General features: G+C 41.9%; 1 protein-coding gene across 1 annotated transcript in view; it reads right to left on the reverse strand.

Moving 5' to 3' along the window:
• The window catches only part of TRHDE (thyrotropin releasing hormone degrading enzyme), a 234,995-nt gene that overhangs the window by 161,616 nt on the left and 45,534 nt on the right, over positions 1-27,845 (reverse strand). Inside the window, exon 3 of the mRNA XM_009931561.2 lies at positions 25,590-25,716. Within this exon, the coding sequence (XP_009929863.2) occupies positions 25,590-25,716 (127 nt within the window). The remainder of the gene's footprint in view (positions 1-25,589; positions 25,717-27,845) is intronic.

Consider the following 27,845-nt stretch of genomic DNA (forward strand, 5'->3'; position numbering starts at 1 on the left):
TCTTCTGTAAGCACATCAATATTGACATCTGTTAGCTACCAAACATTCTGTATATTTAATACCACCGCAGATAGAAATCACCTGTTGGGATGTCCCAGCTATGTATTTAAAAGTTCAGGGCAATGAGGTTCTTAAACATGTTAGGTTTGAGTCAGTAAAAATAATCAAGTACTTAAATTCAAACACATGACTTCCTGAAATAGCTCCTGAACTGAAATCTCCATTGGCAAATTATTCATTTGAATGTATAGGGCTGCACAACTCTTTCTCTTCTATTATGTTCTTACTGAAAAAAGTAGCTATTTTCTACATCCATTGCAAGTATGGCAGTCAACAAGTCTAAAAAAAAAAAACCACTGGATACATTTTAAAACTGCCTTTCTTCCAAAAATGTCTACTGCTCTTTGGAAAACAAAAAATAATAGTATTATTTTTAACCATGAAATACAAGAATAATTTTCCAATTGTTATTCAGCAGGAATGCTTTTAACATATTTAGATATCACTCCACACTCTAATGTTACCCCTTCCAAAAATCATTTTATCAACACTGTTAATCTTTTTATAAATCAAATATGCAAGCTGCAAAAACTCATAAAACCTATAACCTCACAGTCATCATACTTCATACTGTCAAATATTTCTGGTCACAAAGATATTCTTCCAGCCTTACCCATCACCATATGAAAGTACATATGGGATGCAATCTATTCTGACATTTTTAGTACAACATAGGACTTTCATTTCATATTCCGTACTATATATATTCAATAGACAATATATAGAATAAATTCTCTGCATCCAACAATAAAATTACATTGAAGAAAAAAATAAGAGTACAAAATATATTCTATGTGAAGTATACTATTTCAGTTGTAACACTGAATGATGACAGATTTTATATCACTTCAGTGCTGACTTAATCATGTCACTTATTATTTTGAAGTGATTTTGGATTAGTGGGGATTTAGATGTTGAAGATTCATTTCTACACAAACAAAATTTACGCTATGCTGGAATTTCACCAAATATAAGTATCCATATTTATACCTCCAAAAATGTACAATTATTTTAAGGCATGACGTGGTGAAGGATGTCTTTGGCTTTATTTCCTCCTATGGCAAAAGAAGAATTGAGTTGGTCGGAAGCAGAACATCACCAACTGAGTTAAAAGACCATTTTACCAACAGGACAGCTGTTTCGGTTTCGGCTGCCGCCGGCAACAAAAGCGCCACGCGGCCGCCCCTCCCCCCGCCGGCGTGCGGAGGAGAATGGAAAGAAAGAGGCAGAAACCGGTGGGTCGGGATAAGGGCAGTTTAACAGAACAGCAAACAGAGGGAAAAACAGGAACAACAACGATACAAATAGGCAGAAAACACAACCACGAACCGTACAACAGCCGCTCTCCTGAAACAGGACCGACGCTGCCTTCCCCCAAGCCGCGAGTGCCTTCCCGCCGCGCCGCCCCCCCCACTGGAACCCAGCGTGATGTCACATGGTATGGAATACCTGGCTCTGTTTGGCCAGGTGGGGTCAGCCCCCACCCCCCGGCTGTGCCCCTTCCTGGAGTCCGGTGAAAATTAACCCTGTTCTGGCCAAACCCAGGACATTATCCACCCCTTATTCCATACCATCTACGTCATGCCCAGGTCCCCCATTGTCCAGTTGATCACCACCACTTCTCCTGTCTCCAGATATCATTCCCTTAGTCTATGGATCATCACTCTAAAGTGTCCCTTGAGTTCATTTAATCCATGACTTCGGGCTCCATCTGTTGTAATGGTCTTCCGTGGCAGGAGAGGTGATGTGTGGAGATGGGCGGTCACTTGCTGCATCCGGAGCTCACGGCTGATGTATCTGGTGCAGCCCGTGCCCACACTCTGCAGGAGATGTTGATCTTGATGAAGTTGCTGGATGCCAGTTGTTGAAAAACCAGGTCCAGTTCCATCATCGCTGTGCTCTGCTAGGTTTTCATCGAAAAAGTCCATCCTTCTTTAATCTGGACGATTCTTACTATGCTACTACTGGTACAACATATAACAATTATAACAGTGATAACAGACAGTGACAGGGTTATTTAACAACTAACTTTATACAATTTATTTATGGACTATTCTCGCCCAAAATTAAATCCCCATGAGGTACACATCGGACTTCCCCATCCTTCCGCATTACCCACCAGGTACACCCAGGTCCTTGAGCAAAAGCAATCCCGCGGATGGGCTTGCCTTTGCCCGAGGCAGGACTAACCCAAACTGTCTTCCCTAACATGTTCCGCATGTGCACTACAGGGACTTTATCCCCTTCTACGGGGCGCTGAGGTTTTGACTGGGCAGGACCAGCCCGGTTGGTGGACCCTCTGGTGTTAACCAACCAGGTGGCCTTTGCTAAATGGGTATCCCAATTTTTGAAAGTCCCACCCCCCATTGCCCTCAAAGTGGTTTTTAGCAGCCCATTGTACTGCTCGATCTTTCCAGAGGCTGGTGCATAGTAGGGGATGTGATACACCCACTCAATACCGTGTTCTTTGGCCCAGGTGTCTATGAGGCTGTTGCGAAAGTGAGTCCCGTTGTCCGACTCGATTCTCTCGGGAGTGCCATGTCGCCACAGGACTTGTTTTTCCAGGCCCAGGATGGTATTCCGGGCGGTGGCATGGGGCACAGGGTAGGTTTCCAGCCATCCGGTGGTGGCCTCCACCATTGTGAGCACATAGCGCTTGCCTTGGCGGGTCTGTGGCAGTGTGATATAGTCAATCTGCCAAGCCTCCCCATATTTATATTTTAGCCATCGTCCTCCATACCACTGAGGCTTTACCCGCTTGGCTTGCTTGATTGCAGCGCATGTCTCACATTCATGGATAACCTGTGCGATAGTGTCCATGGTCAAGTCCACCCCTCGGTCACGAGCCCATCTGTATGTCGCGTCTCTTCCTTGGTGGCCCGAGGTGTCATGGGCCCACCGAGCTATAAACCGTTCACCCTTATGTTGCCAGTCCAGATCCACCTGAGCCACTTCAATCTTAGCAGCCTGATCTACCTGGTGGTTGTTTTGATGTTCTTCAGTGGCCCGACTCTTAGGGACGTGGGCATCCACGTGACGGATTTTTACAGCCAACTGCTCTAGCCGGGCAGCAATATCTTGCCACAATGGGGCAGCCCAGATAGGTTTGCCTCTGCGCTGCCAGTTGTTCTTCTTCCATTGCTGCAGCCACCCCCACAAGGCATTGGCCACCATCCAAGAGTCACTGTAAAGATAGAGCACTGGCCACTTCTCTCGACTGGCAATGTCTAAAGCCAGCTGGATGGCTTTCACCTCTGCAAACTGGCTGGACTCACCTTCTCCCTCGGCAGTTTCTGCGACTTGTCGTGTAGGGCTCCATACAGCAGCCTTCCACCTCCGTTGCTTCCCCACAATGCGACAGGACCCATCCGTGAACAGGGCATACTGTTTCTTATCTTCTGGCAGCTGGTTATACAGTGGGGCCTCTTCAGCACGTGTCACCTCCTCCTCTGGCGATGCTCCAAAATCCTTGCCTTCTGGCCAGTCCACGATTACCTCCAGAATTCCTGGGCGACTGGGGTTTCCCATTCGGGCGCGCTGGGTGATCAGCACGACCCACTTACTCCACGTAGCATCGGTGGCATGATGCGTAGAGGGGACCCTCTCTTTGAACATCCACCCCAGGACCGGCAATCGTGGTGCTAGGAGGAGCTGTGCTTCAGTGCCGACCACTTCTGAAGCAGCTCGAACGCCTTCATATGCTGCCAGAATCTCTTTTTCAGTGGGAGTATAGCGGGCCTCGGATCCTTTGTATCCCCGGCTCCAGAACCCCAGGGGTCGACCTCGAGTCTCCCCTGGTGCTTTCTGCCAGAGACTCCAGGCTGGGCCACTCTCCCCGGCTGCGGTGTAGAGCACGTTTTTAACATCTTGCCCTGACCGGACTGGACCAAGGGCTACGGCATGAACTATCTCCCGTTTAATCTGTTCAAATGCCTGTCGTTGCTCAGGGCCCCATTCAAAATCATTCTTCTTCCGGGTCACGAGGTACAGAGGGCTTACAATCTGGCTGTAATTTGGGATGTGCATCCTCAAAAAACCCACAACACCCAGGAAGGCCTGTGCTTCCTTTTTGCTGGTTGGTGGAGACATAGCTGCTATTTTGTTGATGACATCCATTGGGATTTGACGGCGCCCATCCTGCCATTTTATTCCCAAAAACTGGATCTCTTGCGCAGGTCCCTTCACTTTACTTCGCTTAATGGCGAAACCGGTTTTCAGAAGGATCTGAACTATTTTCTCCCCTTTCTCAAAAACTTCCTCCGCTGTGTCGCCCCATATAATGATGTCATCGATGTACTGCAGATGTTCTGGAGCTTCACCCTTTTCCAGTGCAGTCTGGATTAGTCCATGGCAAATGGTGGGACTGTGTTTCCACCCCTGGGGCAGTCGATTCCAGGTGTACTGGATGCCCCTCCAGGTGAAAGCAAACTGTGGCCTGCACTCTGCTGCCAAAGGGATGGAGAAGAATGCATTAGCGATGTCAATTGTAGCATACCACTTGGCTGCCTTTGACTCCAGCTGATATTGAAGTTCTAGCATGTCTGGCACGGCAGCACTCAGCGGTGGTGTGACTTCATTCAGGCCACGGTAGTCTATTGTCAGTCTCCACTCTCCAGTAGATTTTCTCACTGGCCATATGGGACTATTAAAGGGTGAGCGAGTTTTGCTGATCACGCCTTGACTCTCCAGTTGACAGATCAGCTGATGAATGGGGAGAAGGGAGTCTCGGTTGGTACGATACTGTCGCCGGTGCACCGTTGTGGTCGCGATGGGTACCTGTTGTTCTTCAACCCTCAGCAACCCCACAACGGAAGGATCCTCCGAGAGACCAGGCAAAATGGACAGCTGTTTAATTTCTTCCGTCTCCACAGCAGCTATGCCAAAAGCCCACCGATACCCCTTTGGGTCCTTGAAATAGCCTCTCCTAACATAGTCTATCCCAAGGATGCACAGAGCCTCGGGGCCAGTTACAATGGGGTGCTTCTGCCAGTCCTGCCCAGTGAGGCTCACTTCAGCCTCCAGTACACTCAGCTCTTGGGACCCCCCTGTCACTCCCGAAATGCAAATGGACTCTGACCCTTTGAAATCTGATGGCATTAAAGTACACTGTGCACCAGTGTCCACTAGAGCTTTATACTCTTGTGGATCTGACGTGCCAGGCCACCAAATCCACACCGTCCAATAGACACGGTTGTCCCTTTCCTCCACCTGGCTGGAGGCAGGGCCCCTCTAATCCTCGTCAGAGAATTTGCTGCTCACTTGCTGTAAAAATGACTTGGAGGTCCCCTCCAGAGGATCGGAATCAAGGTCAAACTGTCTACCTGGTCTGGAGAGCTGGCTTCTGGAAAATGGAGCGGCACTTTTCCTAACAGAATCCCCTTTGGTGATTGTTTTACCTCGCAACTCACGTACTCGTGCCTCTAGACTTGAGGTGGGTTTTCCATCCCACTTCCTCATGTCCTCTCCGTGGTCACGCAGGTAAAACCACAGGGTGCCCCGTGGTGTGTAGCCTCTGTATTCCCTCTCCTGAGCAGGGAAACGCTTGCCCCTAATAGCTGAGACACTGGCCCGTACAGGTGGGGAGTAGGACATACTCTGTTCGAGTCGCTGGACCTTCTGGGACAATTTATTTACAGCTGAGACAAGGGAGGAAGAGAGACTTTCCTCATATTGGCGGAGTCTGACAGCCACCTCGTCCACTGTTGGTGCGTCTTTACCTTTCCAGTTTACAACTGCCAGTGAGCTGGCATGCGAGGAGGGTGCGCTCCGCACAAACTTCCTCCACATGGATTGTGAGCACTGGAGTTCATCTGGGTCTGTGGGTACCTGCTCATCGTCTGTGTCACAGTAAACCAGCTCCCGCACAGCTAATTCCCTCAAGTACTGAATACCCCTTTCCATATTGGTCCACTTGCCAGGATAACATACAAAATCGTCACTGAAGGGGTACCTCTCCCTCACGCCTGACAGAAGTCTCCTCCAGAGGCTGAGGATTTGTTCCTTTTTCCCAATGGCCTTGTCAATGCCCCCATCCCTGGCCAGGGATCCCAGCTGCTTGGCTTCCTTGCCCTCTAATTCCAAGCTGCTGGCCCCGTTATCCCAGCACCGCAGCAGCCAGGTGGCAATGTGCTCGCCAGGGTGGCGGCTGAAATCTTTCCGCATGTCCGGCAGCTCGCCCAGGGACAGGGACCAGGTGATGATCTCTGTCTCTATCTCCCGCGATGACCCTGGCTCATCATCATCCCTCCCGGAGCGATCTGCTCTCTTTGCGTCTTTCTTTAGTTTTACAGGGGCGACTGCTACCTGCACAGGTTGGTCATTGGGCTCAGTCACTGTGCCTGTGGCTGGAGCTGGAGCAGCTGCTGTGCCTGCCAGGGAAACCGAGGCAGACCCTGCAGCTGTGGCTGCAGCAGCCGTGGTGCCAGTCGGGGGGGCTGGGACTGCCTGCTGGGCTGGAGGGGCTGCAGGTCCGGCTGGGGGGGCAGCGCCAGCTGCAGTGCCTGCCGCTTCGTTTCCCCCCCTTTCCCCTTTAAGGCACTGAACAGTGTTGAACAGGGCTCGGTAGGCATGGGCCAGACCCCAGCACGTTGCAGTGATTTGTGTCTCTCTGGAGTTCCCCGGGTGGCAGCACACTCTTTGCAGATATTTTACTAGACTGTCTGGATTCTGTATTTGTTCAGGGGTGAGTTTAAAAAACACCGGTGGTGCCCACTGCCCTAGGTACTTGCCCATGCTGTCCCACACACCCAGCCACTCACAGCTATCTGGCCCCGGGGCAGGTCTCTGCACGATGTTCTTAACGACTTGCTTAACCCTAAACAAAACCTGCAACCCGTTCAGGAGGCATAACAAAAGGAGAGTGCTGGCCTGAGCACCCCACGGGTACTCGAAATTCTCAAAAGCCGTTAGGACCAGCCTGAGGGAGAGAGGGGGGGCGAAAGAGTGGGGGAAGGTATCCCCTTCGGCTTTCCCCACAGACTGGGTTTGATTATTCACAAATTCTAAGACATAGGGTCCGAGGTACGGAAATGACCGCAGTGCCGCATGCAAATACAAGACTAATTTCATGCACAGTGATGTTATCATATGATAAGTCGATATTGTAAGGTAGAGCAAAATTATCATCCTGATCTTTTTCCCAGCGATGATGAACAGCACGGCATTGAATACGTACTGCAAATAAGGATTCAGAAACCACAGCCATCTGATCAAAGACAGAAACATTTTTACCGGCGACTATTTAACACAGAAAATGCGTATGATAAATTTTAACAAAATCTATGAAAGCAGTTTTAACACCAGCTGCTCAGCCCTGCCGTTATCCCCGCTCCACGTCTGGGCGCCAATTAAATATTTCGGTTTCGGCTGCCGCCGGCAACAAAAGCGCCACGCGGCCGCCCCTCCCCCCGCCGGCGTGCGGAGGAGAATGAAAAGAAAGAGGCAGAAACTGGTGGGTCGGGATAAGGGCAGTTTAACAGAACAGCAAACAGAGGGAAAAACAGGAACAACAACGATACAAATAGGGAGAAAACACAACCACGAACCGTACAGACAGCCGCTCTCCCGAAACAGGACCGACGCTGCCTTCCCCCAAGCCGCGAGTGCCTTCCCGCCGCGCCGCCCCCCCCCACCGGAACCCAGCGTGATGTCACATGGTATGGAATACCGGGCTCTGTTTGGCCAGGTGGGGTCAGCCCCCACCCCCCGGCTGTGCCCCTTCCTGGATTCCAGTGAAAATTAACCCTGTTCTGGCCAAACCCAGGACAACAGCCTCCATGCAAATTCTGATTGTGCCTAGCCATGTTTGATTTATGATAGTTGATGGGATTATGGCCTAGTTGAGGCAACCCACAACACACAAATGTGCTATTAGTAGCCATGGTACATTAATCAATGGTGGTAAGTGTAAAAAAATCTAAAATACTCTGATCTCAGTATGTTATGGTTTTGCTCAGTTTTAGTGCACAGTAATGTGAAATTTAAGCATAAACCCATGTTCACTGATCATATGTTACACCTTAATTGTACATTCAGCAATGCAGTTGTTCAGAACTCTGTTTTTAAAAGGTCTGTGTCTACATAAATACAGAATATAAATGCTCCCTATATCATCTTCTAAAATTGTATAACATTTTCGCTTTGAATAGCGAATAAAAAAAGAAAAGAAATTAACTTTCGTTAATTACATCAAGATTTAAAAGAAACATAAAGGAAGTGAATAGTCTGATGCAATTGAATAAAATCCCTTAACTGAAAACATTCTAAATCAGAGTTATCATAATTCCAAGGTTTAAATGGGACATCACCTTTTTAAGATCAAGCAGATAGAACATTATCTTCATGTCAGAAATCACCTTTTTAAAGTGTATGTTTTGGTGCAATCCCATTTACAACATAAATCAAATATGCATACGGAGGACCATGGACAACCAGCTGGTAGTCCACAAGTAAAGTCAGGCAGTTCACATTGATTTTCAAATCTGCAACTCATCGCAGCTCCTGGCAGCTCTCCAACCATGTGCTAAATTTCTAGTCTAACAGCACCTGGGACTCCCAATCTTACTGCTCATCACAATGCATGTAAACATAAAGGGAAGATGTCAAGCAAAGATTGCTGTAATAGAAAAGAGCTACACATTCAGGTTTAAAGATGGAGAGCTGGGTCCATTGCTAGAACAGCTCCAGTGGACATAAAAATGACAATGAGGCCAGAGAAGGTAAACAAAAGGTTATTGATATGCTGTTGACTTCTACAGCTATACTGCCTTCACAGTCACATTGGCAGAGATGCAGAACTTAACACAGTAACACAGAGAAGCTAGCATTATCCACAGAGCCAACTGTTCAGTCTACCTGGCAAAACAAACACTCAAGCTAAGATCCAAGTAACTGCCTAATCCCAAATGTCATAAGGTGGAACTTCAGGCAAGATAAATTAAGGAAGAAAAAAAAAAAAAAAATTTTTTCCCTTCTATTTTAACTGCTAAAGAAAAAAAATCTTTTAATAGAATACAAATCTTAGTATGCTGCTAAAACCCATCAAAACTTTGTAACATTTTGAGTATGCGTAAATTGTAAATCTCAAGTAAATCTCAGATGATAGTTTTCAACAATCAGGTACAGGATTCAGCTTCAGCTTCCTGTTAACCAAGTCTGAGAACCATAGTACACCACAGAAAAGTATCACATACAAATGAGAAAACAGCTTGACTCAGAGCTGGTTACCATCCTGAAATGGCACACCCAGAAAGACCAGAAAAGGGTGACAGAAGCAATTAGCCCTATAATTATGACAGTTTATACAGTCAATCCTCCCAAGAAAGCAAAGAGGAGAAAATATAAAGATTAGATTTCAAAGTAAAACTCAGTGATCCGCATAAAGAAAAATGTAAACTGAGGTTCTAATATTTCTTTATTATAAAACCCAATGTGTGCATCTGCCCTTTGATTTTCGCTACATTTGCTAAGGAAGGAAAGAAAGACTGTTTACAGGTGCAACTTTGTAATATGGATGACAGCAAAAATATAACACATTCACGCTGTAAGAAATGCAGCATAGTCTATTCATTTGAGAATGTATCCCCTGTCACAGATTTGTGAGAGGATGTAGAGGACGGCCTTCCTTTATTGGGGTACTCCACACACACCTCTAGGAAAGTGTCAGTCGTGAGACAAGAAGTAAATGTATCCGAGATGAACGCACAATGCATCGACTCAATCACTGCAGGAGATATGGAGCTACTGACAAAACAATTAGAAACTTGTGTATTGAGGGAACACCACCACCAAATCAAAACTTGCAACCTTTCTATGGCACATATATTTCGCTAGCATACTTAGTTTAAGGAAGAACACAGTGTTAAGAGTGTCAGGACAGAGAAAAGACATCTTATTGAAAAGACCCACCTACATGTGATTGTTTATCTAAATCCAGTTTTATAAAGGCCTACATCAGAGATGAGATTTTAGCAACTTGAAGGTGAGAAAAGCAGTATCTTGTACAAGTCACGACAGATGAGTAAAGACATCCAAAAAAGCTTTTAAGTATACCTACATGAGCGGTTCTGTATTTTAATACCATGAACCAACACCGACATTATCAGGAATTTTCCGTCTTTACACAAAGAAGGAGCAACGCTGCGCTGCCTGGACTTGTTCATAATCCTTATGTCAAAATGCCTTGATCCTGGATGTGCAGTGAAGGCAAATTCATAGCTAGGAGTGTTAAAATGAGTTCTAGTGAAGCTCATCAGTCTTACAGATCAAAGAATATGCTGTCACAAGACTAGTTCTGCACGGAATTACCTTCCAAAATATAAAATAGCTTGCTTGTCAAGTCAAAAGTTTTGATATAGAGACATTTATATTATCTCTAGTCCTATTATCTCTCTGTAGGAGCCCTCTTCCTAAACATGATTATTGAAGTGAAACAATTTTACAGCTTCTGTGTCTGTCAGCTTCTACTTATAGGCTACTTCAGTAATGGAAACAAGTCACTGGTGGTAGAGTATGAGACAGTTCTTTCTCTCTAGGCGAACTGACTCTGCCACCTTTATTTTGCTGACAGCAACCAGGGGCTTTGTGATGCTGAGGCTCCTATTTTGATAACACAGGTACAACACACATTAGAATCTTTACATATGAATCTTAAGAGTTACTTTGGAATTACACTTAACTTTACCTTGGATTTCATCCACATTATCTCACCCACATTCATCTCCACATTACAGTTCACTGCTTCTCAGCAGTGCAGATAAACCATAGGACCAGCCTGAAAAACAGATCTCTGGAAAGAGGTGATTAAAAATAACCTCCCAAAAATCAAAGGGAAGAAGATGACTTCACACCACTGAAGTTAAAGTCTCATGAAACTGCATGTAGCAGTGAGTCTGTTTGCCTCATCTTTCTTGGGTCTGATGAGAAAGTACTGCACTGAGGATCTGTAAGTGGAAGGGCAGCTAGAAAAAGGTCAGGAGACTTGTGAAATAAGGGCCATCTAACCCACAACCAATAAACAGGGCCCATCTTTCCCATGGGACCCTCAGACAAGGGCCTGAAAGCAAGCACGCTGTCCCAATTCTCTAACTATCCACAGGTCCAAACTCCTCTCACGCTTGGAAGTGAGACTCCTTGTTCCCAGACTCCCTACCCCACGGTGCAAACACTTCTTGGTTCCATGGTCAGACTTGGCCTTGCTACATGGGACAGCAGAAAGGTGGGAACTGTGGCCTGGGAGAGCCTCCATTAAAGTCTGTGGCACCTGATGACTGGAATTTTACCTATAGGTAAGTATTTGTACGACCTTAATTAATGGGATTACAGTCATATGCATATAAAGTACAGCCAGGATAATATGTACATATGTTCGCATGTGTCTGTGTACACACATATGGTTGGAAAGATAGATTAATGTTAAAGGAGCATTCACAGACAAATACATGTAAATTTTTGAGAGGCTAGAACTACTTGTAGGAAGATTTGTTTTTATTGTTTAAAATGGCACTATATTCACTTGTACTGTTTTATTTCTCCACTTCACTATTGCAACATTAAATTACTCTTCAGCTGAGTACTTGGATTTCACCATTTTGTACTCCATATCCACAAATATCAGAGTTGCCACACAGCAATGGTATTTTGATTGCAAAGAGCGAGCATTTGTGTCCTTTCCTTTTTTCTCTTTTTAAAGAAATAGACTGGTGAAGATAAAACACAGTGAATTCTTCTGGGGCTGCACTTTCATCCAACTCTCCCCAAAGGCAACATAAGCATTACAGAAAGCTGTCTGTTCATTGCTACTCTGACTGACATGTAGTGATTTCTGAATATCCTTTGGTGTCATCTGACAACATTCTTATGTTTGGAAGGTTTTATTAAGAGCTACATTATATCTTTCTGTTATCAATCATAACTTGTACAACTCGGATCCTTTTAATCTCTTGGAAACTGTTGTATGGTTTCTACAGAAATACCTGGAGAGATGGCATGCAGCAGAAAACTGCATTTCCAACACATCTGTGCGTTACTAACAGTCATGCTTCTTCATAAAATTCAGTTGTCTGTTATTACCTTAGGTCAGAACCAACACTTAAAACATTTCAAGAATATGCAGAAAAGATGCCTAGGAAGTCATTTTACATTAGCAGTGAAAAGACATATAATGCATTTTTCTATGTATTTAAGTTACGGCTGACAGCCTTGTGAAGCTTTATGTATCTCCGTGCCTGAGTATTAGTACCCTAGGAAGAACAACTCTCAGACTAATTTTAAAGTAGGATATATTGGAGCCATCTGTATGTCCCTCACATGAAACTGAATCATCAATACGTAATTATGAAAGGATGCAAGTTCCAACTGCCTTCTGTTTCAATACACACTCAAATTTTATCTGACAAGTGAACATTTTACACAGGTCTTATCAGCAAAACATCTGCCTGCCTTCACCTCTCGGCACTCTTTCGCTTTCAGCTGTGCCTCTAAATAGGACAGCAAAACCATGGTGCTTCTCCATTTGCAAGATGCAGTATATGTAAACACCCAGTACTGATTATAAAATTATTAGGTACTATGACAAATATGGAAATACCTGATATAATTTCATATAAGGAATTCAACGACTGAGTTTTGTTACTGCTTTAGGAGTCGCATCATAAACACAGCCATGTGTAATTAAAGTTCTGTCAAAATACCTTTGCTTTTACATCATGACTCTCAAAGGAAATCTGTCTGTTGATAATGTCGTAGGGCTGGTGACAGACCAAATCCCCTGCTGAATAAAATACTTTTAGGAGGTCTGTTGCTATGATCAGCTCCACTGACAAGTCCCCTTATCCTTGCAGAGTGTGGGATCCGTTACAAAGTCACACACTCAGGGACTACTCTGAAATGGTGTCCAAACGTTTAGCTAAGCCAGCCAGGGAGACAGCAATAGGTGCAGAAACTTACAGCAAGGGTCTCCAGAATACATTTCTAAGTTGTTCTCTTCACACATCTTTATGCATCTTTCCCCTTGCCTTTCCCCTCCACCCTTTCCAGGATTCAACTGCTCAGCAACATACAACAGCAGAACGATGCTCAGCCAAGCCAAGCTGAACATGTCAGGAGGAAAAGGGACTTGATCTCTCTAGACCCGAGTTTAATTTCAGTGAGGAGTAGCATATGACAAGGAACATATTTTTGAGTTGAACAGTGGGAGTTGGTTTAGCTTAATACACTTTCTGAAGTGTGCTATCACTATGACAAATATGTATCTTCATGAGGACAGGTTTGTTAGAAGTGTTACTGATAAGAATCAGAGAGAGCGAAGGAAAACGCAGCCTTTGCAGAACTGATCTTGAATCTGGAAATGTTACGTTTTAAATACACAAGCAGATGGCATTTAAATAAATTAGATGCAAAGAGAAGGAGAATTTATACACAGCAAGGGAGAACAGGGAAAGCAAATTTAGCAGTATCTGCCAGAGATCTCCACAGTATTTTTATTCAGTGATCCTTTTAATGTCCATATACCACTTGAAGAAGCTTGTCAGCATGCAGGGGGGTGGGGAGAATCTACGGTGACAAGTCACTTGTTTTAATGAAAGTTGTTCAGCCACCTTAATATTTTCATCTTTACACTGAAAATCATTGGTTTCCTTAAGACAAAAATGAAGTTGCTTCAGGCATGGTGCTGCAAATGTAGCATAATTCATTGTGTTAGGACACCTTTTCAGTTACAATACCTTTAGCAAAAGCAATAAAAGGTGAGCACATACATCCCTTTGAATTTCAGCAGCTTACAGAAACTAGCTAGTACAGGTGGAAGGTTTATAACTAAGCCAGCAGAATCTATGCAGCAGCAATACGTTTATTCAGCTCTGTAGTTATATACTTCTTCAAATCTTTTGTATGAACAGAAATCTCTGGTCTATTTAAGTCCCACTTTAATATGCTATAATCTTTTTCAAGACACTGTAATAATCTCTTGAAAGAAACTCCTCATGCTCTTTGACGATATATGAAAATGTATCTTCTTTACGTCTGCATTGATAAGTTTTTTTACAGTACAGAAGAAAGACATGAATGCTCATTTTCTACACCTATAAACAGATTTTTAACTAGTTCGAATATTCAGGATATTCTCAGAAAGTGGTTACTTTTTTGTAACTCTCACTGCACCAGTAATTCATAACTCTTAAGTTTTAGATTTCTTAGGAAATAAGAATATTAATTGTATTGAAGTGTGTTGGTGGGGAGAATTAAGGAGTTGTCCTGGCATTGGTGTTACAGTAAGCGTGAATAAGGTCAAAATTTTTAACTATATATGCATATTTCAAGATAAACATAAAAAAAAAAAAAGCAAATGCAAGTCAGTTTAAGTGAGACAGTGGACAAAGTGCTTTCTCATCAATTTTGCCTAGAGGAACTTCTGTCTCTCAAAGTAATCTATTTGGTGCCCTCAAATCAGCATCTAATGGAAAACAAACTTTGTCACAATACCATCTGGAGAGCAGAACAAACTACCTCAAAGAAGCATAATCCTTCTAAAACTGAGAATATGGAGAATTAACAGCAACAATTCTCCACCGCTGCAGGAAGAAAAAAAAAAAAAAAAAAAAAACAAACAAACAAACCCACACACACTTGTTTTCCATTCTCATTTATGTTTAGCAATGATACTGATATGAAAAATAATTAAAATCACAAATTCTTAAAAGCCCTAATCAGCATGAAAATGATGGCACTGTTTTTAAAATTGCTGTGAAAGCAATTGCTATCTCTGAAAAAGGAAGCATACAATACAAGTATTTTTTAAATCTCCTGTTGGTCTTCTCGCTTAGTCTTTCTGCATGGAAGTTGTCATTCCAGCCATTCAGAGACTCTGAATAAGTGGTAGAAGCTACAGATTAGCTATGAAACTATAACCAAGCACCCTAAAACACTTAGCTAACAACTCTTCGAACATCAGGCCTACCCTAAAGAAGGAAGGCAGCGAGCTAGGCAAACCATAACAGCTCTAAGTGCCTGGAGTGAGGGGAAGAGGCGAGAGCAAAGCCTTTTAAGCCTTTCTAGCCTGCCTCGAACAAGCAAGTGGGCTATAGCGGTGTTGCTCTGTGAGTTTCAAGCTAAATAAAACTGTACTTCTGAAATAAGAGTCTGAACGGGCTTTATCATGACATTAGCTCTTCCAGGGTTGGAGAGCCAAGGCAGCAGCTACAGGGTTCAGCAGGCATAACACTAGGCAGAGATAAAACTAGTACAGAACACACATTTATAGACAGGACTGGAAGAAAGAGTCCATTGTAATCATTTATAGCTCCTGTTAGACTCATTTGAACTTGCTTCTGAGTCTGGCCTGAAACTGAGTTGTCTTCACTTTTCAAACAAAATGCAGGAGGTCAAAAACCTTTACCACAATGCTGAATGAAAAGAGAATACTAGTGACACATATCGCTGCTGCTCCAGTATGTAGAACTACTTATTTCAACCAATTTACAACAAAAATTCTTTATAAAGAATAGAATTGTCCTGTACTCAAACTGCACATTTAAAAACAAAGTCTGCGTGAACTATGTTGGTCTTTGATGTGGACAGTACTCTAACCTGCCACTTATTTTTTTCCTCATCAGCATAATACTTCATTCTTCAGGCAGGAAAACCTCTGCTTCACACATAAGACAAAAAAAAAAAAAAAAAAACAAAAAAACAGAAGTCACCACGGCATCCTTGTTTTTTCCCCCCACATTTCATACTGCAGGGTTAAATGAAAACTGCAACCTTCATGAATTGAATTAGAAATTATCTTTATTTGTCATATGATTATTAATATGAACCATACACACCCAAAATAACTGAAAGTCAAGTAAAATCTTAATAAACTTTCATATTTACTCAAATGGTGTCATTATGAGCACGTCACTGTTGTTCTGTTAGTTCTGTCTGTGGATATACAGCTATCATGAAGACGCTGTTTAAACACTGCTCACTGTAGAAGACCGCATAGGTGGACCATATGTTTCACTAGGTCAGCCATTTCCCTTTTCCATCAAAAGACAATATGCTTGAGCAGATTGCATAACACTTCTGTACGGTTTCAAACATAGGAAGTGCCAGGTTTCTACCTCAGTTCTGAGAGAAAAGGCCATTACTTTCTCCTCGGTACCCTAGTTAATTGATATAGACTAACCACGTTACCTACTTTCATTCAAACTAAACATTACAGGTATGACTTTCAAAAGGAAAAATCTCCTAGATTAGCACATCCTACTGCAATCCAATCTTCCTACACACTGGCCAAGGATTCACACACACATCCCCCTCTTCATGAACGCCATCTAAATCTATCACAGTATCCTCAGTGATGTCATTTGTCTTCCTTTCAAACCCTTCTATATTTGTTTTGCTGCCATGCAGCTCTGATCTCCACATGCTAACTTTCACGGTGCCATACCATGCACAGAAAGCAACTCTCACAACATCCTAGTGACATATAGCCCCTATTCCATAATAAAAACCACCGTTACAAATGCCTACACAAACACAAAGTTCGTTGCGGGGCCAAGGCTTAAGCTTTTTTCCTACATATACTTCTTTAAGGCAAAGCTACAGTTGCTGGTGTAAAAGGTTTCAGTTGCTGGTCAAAGTCTCTGATGAACCCTCTCAACTGTCAGGTCTAACAGGTTATTAACAATCTTCAGTCGCCTCTCAAGACAGAAAAAAATTTCAAAAGTTGGACATGGTCGAGGATTCTGGATCCAACAATACTATTTTGCAGCAGAAATCAGTACTACCCTTCAAAAATCTGATATTCGTAAGTGAACATTTCTGGTCAAGAACAGTATGATTAAGCTAACAAAAAGACAATCACTAGCAGCCCTGGAGAAGACAATCAGAGATGAGAGCTCTGCTCAAGCAGAGTGAAAGGAGCTATAATGAAAACTACGTTAGCCACGGCTGTCTAAAATGTATTTTGGATTCATGCGCTCTTAGGCATTTAACCATCTCACATCAGGTAAAAATTCTAAGAGTTTCCTGGTAATTCCCATAATTTCTATGGAGTTTCTGTGTCTGTCAAAGATCTTACCCAATTTTATAAATCCTACAGAAGGATTCACCTCATCTTTTAGCCATATAAAACTCAGAGATCAAATTTAAACTAGCCAGATTAGTTTCCTCTCTCTGTAATCAGCAGAGACACCTCCACTGGTACCTCTGCAGGGAAGATTTATTTCTCCTAACTCAGCGTGAAATGCTTCATTTTCTGAAGGCATCTGTTTCTCAAAAGGTAAAGAACTTAAGAGTAGACACTGCTTTTAGATGGCTAAAATTCAGTGCACCCCCTTCTACATTGGTGCTAACTGCTCAAACAACTTACTGAAGAGTGCCTTAGAAAAACATCTATTTACTTTCAAATGAAGGATTCTTATGGCTCATTCAAAGCCCTTACATTTCCATTGAGTCTCCTACAGTCTCACGTCTTGTCACACTCTCATAACAACAGCATCACCCTGTTTTTCCTTTCTTTTTCTTCTTTTTTAATTAATCATTTAAAAGCCAAGCTGATTTAGCTGAGTAGCCCATGGGGACACTGTCAGATTTGGTCACCCTTTTACTATGGGCTGGCTGAACTACTACTGGTAATAGTGCTACTATCCAAACATTCTTCTTGTTTGAGAGGTTTGGATTCTATTCTATGTCACATTTAAGAAGGGAGGGAAATCACTACTTAATGAAAAGAAAACATTTCCCTTGGAAGGGGATTATTTCCACCAGGGCCCATTCATCTTTATTCTATATGAAGCTGATTTATTCCTACATGGAGCTTTTCTTGTCTCCTGCAAACAGTATCAGATTTGTTGCGCCAGGTCACCAGAGAGAGATCAGGTTCCCCTTAATAAACTTCCAAAACCAGTTACAATGCCCATTATGAGCTGTATTATACTAATTACTAGAATTAACTGGCTTACCATTTAACACAGTTTAGAGCAATATGGTAAGAGAAAGTGCAAAGCAAAGATTATTTTTTACCCTTGTTTCTTAGCATCATGCTGTGGACTGATTTCCTACTCAGTTTGTTTCAGTTTAGTAACTCACTGTTCCTTTTCATATTTCAAAGCATTGCTCTGAGAAAAAAATACTGCTTTTTCCTACAGCTGCAGCTGGAAATTTTCCCTCTGGAGCCCTGACCAGTTACTGTTTTGAAGTGCTCACAGCTTAGAAATTTAAGAAGAAAAAAAAAAAAAACAAAACAAAACATCTCACAACTTCAAAGCATAGGCTTCAAAGGTCAGGGTAAAAGTGACATAGTTCATTTTGCGTACAAATGCTCTGTATCAAGAAATAGCCCTCTGTGTGCAGAGGCATTAGCCATGTTTCAAGTACCTGGTCAAAGAAAATAGTAGGTTTCAATTCTGCTGCCTAAATACAGGTGATAGACCCAACCGAGATTCTCAGAGTTGTTAAAAGAAAATCCATGTGGAGCTATCAGATATGGACCTGCCACAGACCGAAGGATCTCATCTGGAGGCCAGCACGAGCAGCAGCTAGGGGTCCTCATGATACCCAAAGACATTTTGAACAGTACCAGATAATTACGTTTAGGCACATGAATCAAGACCTTAGTGTCTCCTCTCCCACCCTTCCTCATTCCAGAAGTCGCATGTCCCATTCCCAGGGCATCTCTCTTGATATGCTTCCTTCTTCTCAGTTCAGAAGACCGTAGCATTCAGACTTAACAGAGTCTAATATTCCTTTCCCTATCTCCGATACGGTTATAATGGATTCTCTCTCGGTTGAAGAGACTGGACATCTTTCAGACAGACTATGTACAGTTCAGACAGACATTACAGCTATGATGTCATTAAGAACACTATGAAACTCTACAGGCTTTGTCATGCTGAAGGCCAGATCAGACCAGTGCTTCTTAAATTTTCAGATTGGCAACTTCTTAATCAAGAGGCAACCAAGCTGACAATCATTTTCCAATATTTTAAAAACAACAAAGTGCTAATTATTGTTTTCATTTTACAGACGGAGAAGGAAAAATTAGCTATCTTGCTTGCTGTAATGCAGCAATTCCGAGTAGGACAGGTAGCAGGAAGAAGCCACCTTGCTAGGGAGAAAGACAAAGTATGAGGGCAGGAATTGTGAAACTTTTAGCAGAACTAAAGTAGAGAATGCATGCAACAACATGGAGGTTCATTATAGAAGGAGCAACAGAGACAGGAGGAAGGACGAATGAAAGGGAAGAAAGCAAGCAGTAGTAGCAGAAAGAGTACAGATGCAGATGACAGAAGATCAAGCAGGACAGAAGGCAATATGGCAATAAACAGGTTAGGAACATGCCAGAGAGTCAAGCTAACAGTAAAGCAATTAAATCAGAACAGTTCATCACTAGTGCTCACAGTAAGTCACTTGGCCATCCTCTAACAGCATTTCACTTTTTATTTTGGGCCTGCAATGGCTCAAACAGCAACAGGCAGCAGCACTCTCTACCACCAAAATATTCAGGATTGACAGTCAGGGAATGGAGCAGAGGTACATGAGTTTCCTTTAAAAATCAGAACAGTTCCCTGTTGAACTTTTTCTTTACACGGCCTTTTTTTACATCGTAAGAAAGAGCTTAAATACTTCTGTGACACACTTTAAAAACCAAATCCTGTTCTCCAAAGATATTCAAAGAGCAAGTGTTAGTGCTCCAATCTTGTCTTCCATTGTGCAGCACTCACATTTAATACCTTAGAAAATAATTTTCTGAGACTTTGCATGCACAATTTTAAAGTGTTTTATGCTGCACGATGAAAAAAAGACTATATCATTTTTGCATGAATCAAGTAATTAGTACCTTGAACATATCTGCAAGGAAGAAAAAAAAAAATCAAACAAAATATATCAGATGTAACCTCAAAGTTTGCTGTACAGCAAATCTACAGAAAAACAGACTTCCTAAAGTTGGGGGGGGGGCAGAATTTAAACATATATTTTAACACTATAGTGCTCACAAAAATAAATACAGTATTTCTAAGTTAAATATTGATTCATATCCACTGACCTCAAGACAAAACAGCAAGGGGACTTACTTTCACGCAGCCTTTCACTGTTCCTATTTCTAACTTTCAGGGAACTTTCAATGGCGAATTAAAAGCTTTCTGAGAAGCCCAAGTTCTTCCCAACCCTATTCACTGTTCTCCATCACGAAACTGCCTTAGTTACATCTCCTTCCCAGGTCAGCACATTGTCAAAATTTAATGGTACAAATGACACTTAAATTAAGCTCAGGGGTTAGAGTAGAATAGAATAGAACAAAACAGAATAGAGTAGAAATAGTTGAAAGGGATCTACAATGATCATCTAGTCCAACTGCCTGACCACTTCAGGGCTGACCAAGTTAAAGCATGTTATTAAGGGCATTGTCGAAATGCTTCTTAAACACTGACAGGCTTGGGGCAGCAACCACCTCTCCAGGAACCCTGTGTTTGACCACTCTTGGAAAAGAAAGGCTTCCCAATGTCCAGTCTAAACCTCTCCTGGCACAGCTTTGAACCATTCCCACGTGTCCTATCACTGGATCCCAGCGAGAAGAGATCAGCACCTCCCTCCCCATGTCCCCTCCCCAGGAAGCTGTAGGGAGCCATGAGGTCACCCCTCAGCCTCCTTTTCTCCAGACTAGATGAACCCAAAGTCCTTAGCTGTTCCTCATAGTGCATGCCTTCCAGCCCTTTCACCAGCTTTGTTGCTCTTCTCTGGACAGAATGAAGGACCTTCACATCCTTCTTAAACTGTGGGGCCAAGAACTGAACACAGTATTCAAGGCAAGGCTGCACCAACACTAAATACAGCGGGATCATCATCTCCCTTGACTGGCTGGTTATGCTGTGTTTAATGCTCCCCAGGATGCAGTTTGCTCTCTTGGCTGCCAGGGCACACTGCTGACTCATATTGAGCATGTTCTCAACCAGATCTCCTTCTGCAGGGCTGCTCTCCAGCCACTCCTCTCTCAGTTTGTACTTGTGCCCAGCATTACTCCACCCTAGGTGCAGGAACTGGCATTTGGACTTGTTAAATTTCATCTCATTAATCATAGCGCAATGCTCCAATCTATCTAGCTCCCTCTGCAAGGCCTCTTGTCCCTCAAGAGAGCCAACAGCACCTCCCGGTTTGGTATCATCAGCAAACTTGCTAATGATTAATAAAATACTTTTTTCTCTTGCCTGGGCAGTTCCAGTGGGAGACTGCCCATATAAGATCTGAACCATGCCCACAAAGACGATCTCTCCACAAATGAAATAAGGAACCTAGGACAATCAGCTTGCTAGTTTAGACACACCAGTTAAGCGCCTGAAATTGCACGAATCCAAGCAAAGTGCTTTTGGGTTAGGCACTGTGTGTCTGACCCTTGAGACACCAGAGTTTCTTTACGCAAGGAACATAGTGGTTACACTAATCACATGGTTGTGAAAGTACAGTACTCAGAATAAAATAAATTGAGTTGTAAAATGACTTTTCAGAGAAGCAGTAAATGCATCCAACTAACACTGTGATACTACAGTGTTGTTAAGAGGAAGAAAACCAAAGTCCAGAAACCCAAAAATCTTCACACAAGTGGTTTGTTTATGCACCACACATGGAATTTTGTCAGTCTTTCATAACCAGAGCCTTAAAAAGTTTCCCAGTTCCAGTACATTAAGTATTCTGGAGAAGAGATTCCATAGCCCTTTAGTAGAAGCACTTGGGAAAATGGAAGACTATGAATATACGGATGACCCTGACAGTTCAGACAAAAAGACTGCCTAGCTCAGTATTCTCCTCTTCAACAGCAGCCACATCAGACATTCAGGTCATAAGACCAGGGAATATAAATAGCACTCTCTTGAGTATTTCCTAGATCCTATTTTCAAACCATGGGATTTCCTCCCACAGAGCACCTCTCCAAGTACTTGTCCACATCTCTCTTTGGACCTGTATAATCTTTTTGCATCTACAATCTCTCTTGACAAGGAGTTTTACAAATCTACCACCTGCTGCAGTAACAATGATCTTTCTGTGTTCTCTGCACCTGTCTCCTGCTAACCTCACTGGGTGGCCCTTGACTCTTGGTGGGAAGAGGCAGTCACCCCTCCACCCCAAGTCATTCACAACTTCAGTCACAACTGTCCACATGTAGAGAGTGCTTGCTTATATAATCATTCCCCATAGGGAAACTATTCCAGTCTCGAAGATCCTTGTAAGAAAAAGCTCTATGCATACAAAGAAATTTTTTTCTGGATTAAAAATAAATATGTGATACAAATATAGAAATATCTTTTATATTGAACAGCCACAGAAACAATTAAAAGCCCTACTGCATTTCTTTTTTAGAATTAAATAAAACCCCATGCATCATCCACTCCTCATTCTAACTAGTTTTTGTAATGATATAGTCTTGGAAAAACAGGGTTTTTAGAAGACCTGACTTGTTTTCCAGAAATGAAATTCATACAAAAATTATTAGTTTAAAACTCTACACAAGCACCTTCCTGTTCTGAGCATGATGGGGGAAAAAAGCACATATCTACAAGCTGAGTAGAACTTTTAACTGTGGAATTTGGCTATTTAAATGAGAAAAAACACCAATTCGGATTCATTACTAGAATTTACATCAATTGGCAAACAAATCTACTGTTCCAATGCATTCAGAAGTCACTACAGGCCTTACAAAACCTAAAAAAATCTTCATCATTGGGTGACAAAAATGTTACTCCAGATTCTCCACAGTTCCTTATAGTAACAGAGGCTGCCAAGTCAGAGGAGCCCACAACCGGCAACAGCAACCAGAGACATCTGACTGCATTTAAGTACAATAAAAAAGCCCGGTCAAAACCAGTCAAGTAGTCAAGAGCGTGGGGAGAAAGTGGTTCCTATAGAAAACACTAGCTGACTTATTACAATCTCAGATGAGGAGCACTAGTTTCAGATGCCAAGGATCTGTGGAAATATACCTCAATGACATAAGAAGCAAACAAATGAACACAGGTCCCTCTAATACCAGCAACACATCTGAAGCGCCTGAATGTCCTCAGATACTCCTACTGTACAGAGAGTTCGAATGGATGACCACATAGACAACAGAATTGCTTCACCAAGGGTTGCACGTCCCTTGTCCCCAAACACACACCCCAGCATACAGCACTGACACTAACATGTTGCTCAGTAATTCATATAGCACCTGCACAGTAAGCTGGTCAGTATTTCAAAAACAAAATTCTTTTGAAAAAATAAAATGTATTTTCAACAAAAATAATTAGATTTAGTTTAGTTCACTCTTGTTAGAACTGGACAATATGTGAAACAAAATTCATCATGTTTTAAAACATTTATGTTTGAAACAGAACATTTTCTACAAAGCTGACACTGTCGTTAAAAAGCTTTTTAAACTACATTCTTCAATTTTCACTCTTGCTTGAAGGCATTTCACATTTCATTTATAAATAAAATGAAAAACTCCTAAAAAGTCCCACACAGAAAATTTTGATTTTTCTTAAAACCTTAGTGAAGTACACAGTCCTCTGCAGTGGTGACAGCAGAATCTCAGTTGATAGTCCTGAGGCTTCAGACAGCACACGTGTGTTATCTGTATCAACGCGTACTCCTTATGCACGCTCCTTCCATTGCTGTAGCTAATGATGTTTTGTGTTCTCCCTCAGAAAATTCATTAAAACTACTGCAAAATCACTATCACAGAAAGACTACAGTGGTTTCACTTTCAGTCTCTCTATTTACCCATCAGACTACTGTCCCTAACCTCCCATTTCCCAGTAAAAAAAAAAAAAAAAAACAAAAAAAACAAAAAAAAAACCAAAAATTCAGCACTCCTTCAGGTTAAAGACACATGCCTAAATGTTGTGATCTTAGCATTCTGCTGAACCGGGAACAAACATACCTATGTTCATATGCAAATCAAATTTTCAAAAATGTTTACGTCACAGAGAGTTTTGAAATTTTCCTTATTATATTTACATTAAATGAATTTACCCTTATCACAGCACAAAAAAATTTAAAAACTCTTTCCTATAGTATCATTACAGAATAACTAAAGTTTTCCAGCTGTTTTTCATATTAATTCAACAATTTTACTGCAAATACTTGATGAAAAAATACAATTTTATTTGTGACTATTCCTCCTGTTCTATTCCAAAGAGATACAGTTTGGTACATACTCATTTCAGATGAGATTTTTTTCAAAGATATGCCACAGCACAATGATAACGTATACAGCATGTTGAGTTGAAAGACTGTATGTTGCAATTGTGAAAAAGATTCTGAAGCAGATACAGTCACTACTGCCTACGGCTACCTGGCATTCTCAGTAAACTACCTGAAGTAATGATCGGACTCCCACTGTTCGTCCTTTATATTCAATGGAAAGTTTTTGATTATTTTTTTCCTTCTAAATTTCTGGCACCGGTAAGTCTAGAAGTTCCTTTATGAAATCACCATTACATACCTGAAGCCAGGTATGAAAGGACACACACCAAGTCTGATGCATGGGCCACGTTTAACCCATCTGCATATTTTTGCAGGAGAACACTGCCTGTAGCCCATCACTTAAAGATGACAAGATACAAATACCACAACATTCTTATAAAAAATTCATGCAACACCCTCATCTAACAACATCAATTACTTTATCTATCTCCTTCATCGTTAGCTGTAAGACTAATAAAGCTACTCACCAGGCAAGGAATTTAATGAAATACACCCTGAGTTCCTCGGATGATCACCTGTGGTTCCAACCCTAACACTTCTGATCAAATACAAGCTCTCTTCCTACTGCTGAGCAATAGGCTTTTCTGGATCTTGATCAAACATGCTTCGAAGGAGGGAGGGCGTAACCATATGGTGTAAAGTATTCAAGTGTGTAGGAGAACAATTGATTGTGGTGAAAGGGAGGAGGAGAAGAAACTATTTAAAAAGTAATAGAAATTGACAGCTTCTACATTTAGGTCACTCCAGCAGCAAAACAGGTTCACAGAAAATCTTTCAATAAGCAACAATACAATTAAGCATATGTACTAATCATCATTAATAAAACACATCAGCCAGCATAAAAAAAGTACTGCCTTGCACTGTTACAGGTTCCCAGTTTCTACAAATATTTTCAGCTCTGTTCCCCATCTAAGGCTGAGGCATCAAGACACCAGTATTACAGAACAAACATCTCCCAGTGGCTGTCTAATGAAAGTATGGACCAAAATAAACAGCACCAAAAAATCCCAACCCACTTATCAGTGAAAGGTCTCAAGTTCTCCTCCTGGAGTCCCACTGCCTAACAAATCTAAGTACTGTCTGGTGCCTTCAGTGCAAGGCTGTATAGGGGACAACTGGACTTCCCTTCCTCTGCAAAGGAGAGATGAAAAATTCCTTACTTATTGGTCTTTCTAAACAATCATTCTTTCTTAACTCAAACATTTCTTACCTTGAAATCTAGTACATTCAGCTTTTTACAAAGAAATTTAGGACTGGACTTAATCTCCCCTCTCTTGGTGAGCTTCATGTTCTAGTAGAAATCTTACCTAATTTTGGCAGGGAATAGGGCACTTTAAAATAATCTTCATAAAATTCAATGAGTCTCCTTGTAATATTTAGAGCATAGTCCCCCGATCCTCTTCGGATTGCATCAGGCCTTGCATATAACCGTACCTGTTAAAAAGCAAAGCAAAAGTCTGAACATTTCAGCATCCACCTTTTACAGCTATCCTACATGCAGAGGTAAACTATTCTAAGCTTGCTGTGAGGTGGTAGGATTGTTCTCTTAAAGCCAAACGTGACTGTCACACATTGGTCAAAACATGTCACAGCTGAAAACCAGAACTTCCACAATTAAGGTTACAAAGTTGAGAAGTCACAATCTCCTACTTGTTTGTGTTGCCAAATAAAAGACTTAACACTCTTTGCATCAAAATCAATATTCAAAGAAAAACACTTACATGTGTTTGCTAGAGATATGATGAGAGAGTGGATTAGTACAACGGTTCTCTGCCTACACTGAATGTAGGCAGGATGCAGTGGCTCAGTAGGAGAGAAGTTCACGGTTTGTTAAAGGCACATTATATCTAGCCCTGAAAGTATTAGTAGACCGTGAAGACCAAAAAAAAAAAAAAAAAAAAAAAAAAAAAATCGTTCTCTTTTCTTTTCTCTGGTAGTGACACACTTACCCTGGATGAGCTATGGAAGACTGCAAAAACAACCATTTACAAGCTCATTCATGTACACAAACAATTAGCATTCCTGAAACCTCCATGACTGATTCAGGCCTCTGTTTTCAGAAGGCAGCAAGTTAAAGCTGTTTAGACAAGCCACAGACTGCTGTGTTTATGCTTAAGACTACGTGGAGCACCAAAGTGAACAGAATTCACCTTCATAATTCAGCACCCAGGTGTGACGCACTTCTCTCCTGACTCAGGAGGCAGCGGAAAGCACCACCAGGTTATTCATGATTGCCCGTCCTCACAACCCATAATGCTTCCTTAGCACCAAGATGACATACAGCTGAGAACTGTTAACCGAGACAGGGATGAGAAGGAGAGGCACTTTTTGCTCTCCCTTCTCATACGCAGTCTGATGGACATAGCCAAGGGGAAGCAGCGTGTGCTTTCTGGCTGTGGCAGAAGGTCTCTCCCTGCAGTACTTAATGACCTGATACAAACGGGACTCTACTAAATGTCAGTACTAATAACAATATCTGACTTGCTAATACATTCTGTGGTAGGATTAAATCCCAGACAGGGTTCCAAGGAAAGCAGCAGGGCAGAAATCGGAAAATATCAATGCAAACATGAAGCACAAATATATTTTGAAATGTTTCTTAAAGCTGTAATCTGGACCAAGAAAAGCCTTTGGGATTTTCAGCTTCAGTGAAAGCATTACCAAGTATTGCTTTACTGCTCTTTTTCCTGAACCAGTTCAGTTACCCTAGTGGAAACCAGATATCAAGCCTCAGTACACTGTACCTGTCAATTCTGTTTTAACCTACCATCTCTTTGTTTTCACTATTCAGACACATTATTCTGCTGTGTTACTATGTCTATGTTTTTCATCTTTGTATTGTATTACAGGAACAATCAGCCACACATAGTTATCATTTGTGATGTAAAACTGGTAACAGTGCAACCTAATGAGACATGTAATAAAGCAGACTTCTCTTAATCATCACCTGAAAGCATATACACCATTATCTGAACACCTCCGAATCACTATTTTTGTTTATTGCTTCCTTCCACAGTTAACAGTGACATGTACATTAAATGTTTCCTGATCTGCTAAACTAAACATACTTTTTAACAATATAGATATCAAACAAGAGATCCTAATTCAAACATCTCAAAACCTTTAGTTTATGGAAGGATGGTAAGAATCTCAATTAGATTTGTGATGAACACTGTTTTGTATCATTAAACCTTTATACACAATTTTGCATAATTGCTTTACTGGCACAGTTGACTGTATCAGCAGATTAGGAAAAAAAGAATCAGCCAACCAAGTATGCAAAAAATCATTCAATTTGACAGTGGCCAAATGTGTCCATAATAAGCAATAGGACAACAGCAGGGAATAAAAAAAGTAGGTACATACAAGACAAACTGAGGTTCAACTTCCTGCATTATATCATGTGTCTTTCAGCAAAGGCAGAAAAGACATTTAATGATGTCTGAGATGGAGCCCAGGTACGAAAGCTCAAAAATCACAATGCTGCAACTCTCATTTGCCACCTGCCTAATGCGGAATAGTTTTATTTTGCCTGTAAAGTTTCCCTGGGTGCCTCTCTGCCT

The sequence above is a fragment of the Opisthocomus hoazin genome, chromosome 8 (assembly GCF_030867145.1).
Source record: "Opisthocomus hoazin isolate bOpiHoa1 chromosome 8, bOpiHoa1.hap1, whole genome shotgun sequence".
Lineage (NCBI taxonomy): Eukaryota > Metazoa > Chordata > Aves > Opisthocomiformes > Opisthocomidae > Opisthocomus > Opisthocomus hoazin.